Genomic DNA, 1731 nt, shown 5'->3' with positions numbered 1-1731 from the left:
TGTATAATGGTAGGGGAAACACTGAAGTAAACGTGACTATAAGGACAAATTCAAACAAGTTCAGAACAACTGGACTTTATTTATTATACTTTATACTTTATTGTTTTTGTCTTGAACTTTTTTGAATTTACCATGTCCTGGGTGACTGAGAATCTTCACCAGCTATTAATGACACGATCGGCTTGCCATAGATGACACCTTCGTTCTGCTCGCTTGGAGCAACTGTCAAACCAGATTCATTTTGCTGTGCTGCCCCAGCAAAATGCAGTAATATTGACCATTAAAGTGCATTTATTAAGTAAAAGTTAAACTGAGACACACCTTTGCTATAATGTTGAGCAAACAAATTGTTTTAGGTGCTTTTCTTGTTAAATTTTGAAGAAACGAGCAGCGTTCCTCGTTCTTTTTTCCTCCCTGTCTGCACGCTCCCGGAGCACCGAGGCAGCAAATACTTTTGAAATACAGCTGATTTGTCCGTTAAAGTCCTTTTATTAAGCAAACGTTAGACTGAGACGCACGTTTACTACAAAGTCAAACAAATAAATAAATATTTTTTGGTAGTTATCTTGTTAAAGTTCGAAGAAATGAACAGCAGCTTGTCTCTCTGCGCGTGCACGCTTACGCAAATCGGGTTTTGAAATGCAGCTGATTTGACCGTCAAAGTGCTATTTTGTGTTTTCTAAATATGGTTAGCTGTGAAAGTCGTCTTGAGTTGTGGTTTACTCAAAAGGCAATCAAACGTAGCTACACATCCAGGTTTTACATTTTGAAAGTTTCATAAAACTCCACCCACAGGTACATGAGATATTTTGCTAATAGACAAAAACACATGGAATTACAAAATAGCCTGTTTTTCATGGCAGTGTGGTAAAAAATAAATAAAAATCAATCTCTCTCTTTGCATTTCTGTGTTCATGCCAACAGCGCCTATATAAATGCATCCTATTTTGCTTTGCAGTAAATAGATAATAATAAAAATAAATAATCAATTGTCTCAGATTGTTTTCAACCAGTCACGAAGTTCAGAGGTGAGTATTGGTTATGACTTTACCGACTACACGACAATGAACTGCAGCTGCAGAGGCCGTTCAGGCAGTTATATTGACATGAGGTGCAGCGAGTCTGGATGGAGGTGAGTCAGAGAGCGACAGGTACCTCTGCTGAGCCCGTCGGGCCCTCGGAGGATCCGGCACTCCTCGATCTGTCCGAACGCAGAGAACATGACCCGGATGTCGTTCTCGTTGCACTTCTTCGACACCATGCCGATGAACAGCTTCCTGTCTTCAACAGCTGGAAACAAACAAACAAACAAAAAAAGTTTGGATGAAAAGGTTTGTTCAAAATCAGATCTAAATGTAATTTGTTCATTTAATTCCAGCAGTAGTTCAGACTCTCTCATGTAGGCTCTTGTGGAAACGTTATGAACAGTAAATATCTTACCTGCTATAGATAGCTTCAGTTAGGAAAAAAGTTATAAGTCTCATGAGATTACTGAGCTAAAGTATTAGGGTGTGACAGGGCGTTAGGGTGTTTTGGTGACAAAAATAATATTAAAAAAAAATGTCATGATGCATGCTCAATAATCCAGGTAGAAGACATCTGGAAGAAGGTCAAAAAAGAGGAATCTGTCCAGATGACTTGATTTAACCATGTTATTTAAAAAAAAAACACTTCCTAAAGTGGAGATAAAAAAAAAAAAAAAAAAATATATATATATATATATATATATAT

The 1731-nt window shown here is 37.4% G+C and overlaps 1 protein-coding gene across 1 annotated transcript in view; it reads right to left on the bottom strand.

The window, feature by feature from the left end:
* Positions 1-1027: 1027 nt before the first annotated feature.
* The window catches only part of LOC119428533 (CUGBP Elav-like family member 2), a 77785-nt gene continuing 77081 nt past the window's right edge, over positions 1028-1731 (bottom strand). Inside the window, exon 4 of the mRNA XM_037696216.1 lies at positions 1028-1290. Coding sequence (XP_037552144.1) covers positions 1097-1290 — 194 coding nt within the window. The 3' untranslated portion in view covers positions 1028-1096. The remainder of the gene's footprint in view (positions 1291-1731) is intronic.

Source organism: Nematolebias whitei, chromosome 22 (assembly GCF_014905685.2).
Source record: "Nematolebias whitei isolate Nwh7 chromosome 22, NemWhi1, whole genome shotgun sequence".
Classification (NCBI taxonomy): Eukaryota; Metazoa; Chordata; class Actinopteri; order Cyprinodontiformes; family Rivulidae; genus Nematolebias; species Nematolebias whitei.
Note: the sequence above shows the minus strand (reverse complement) of the source record. Positions and strands in the feature narration are given on the sequence as shown.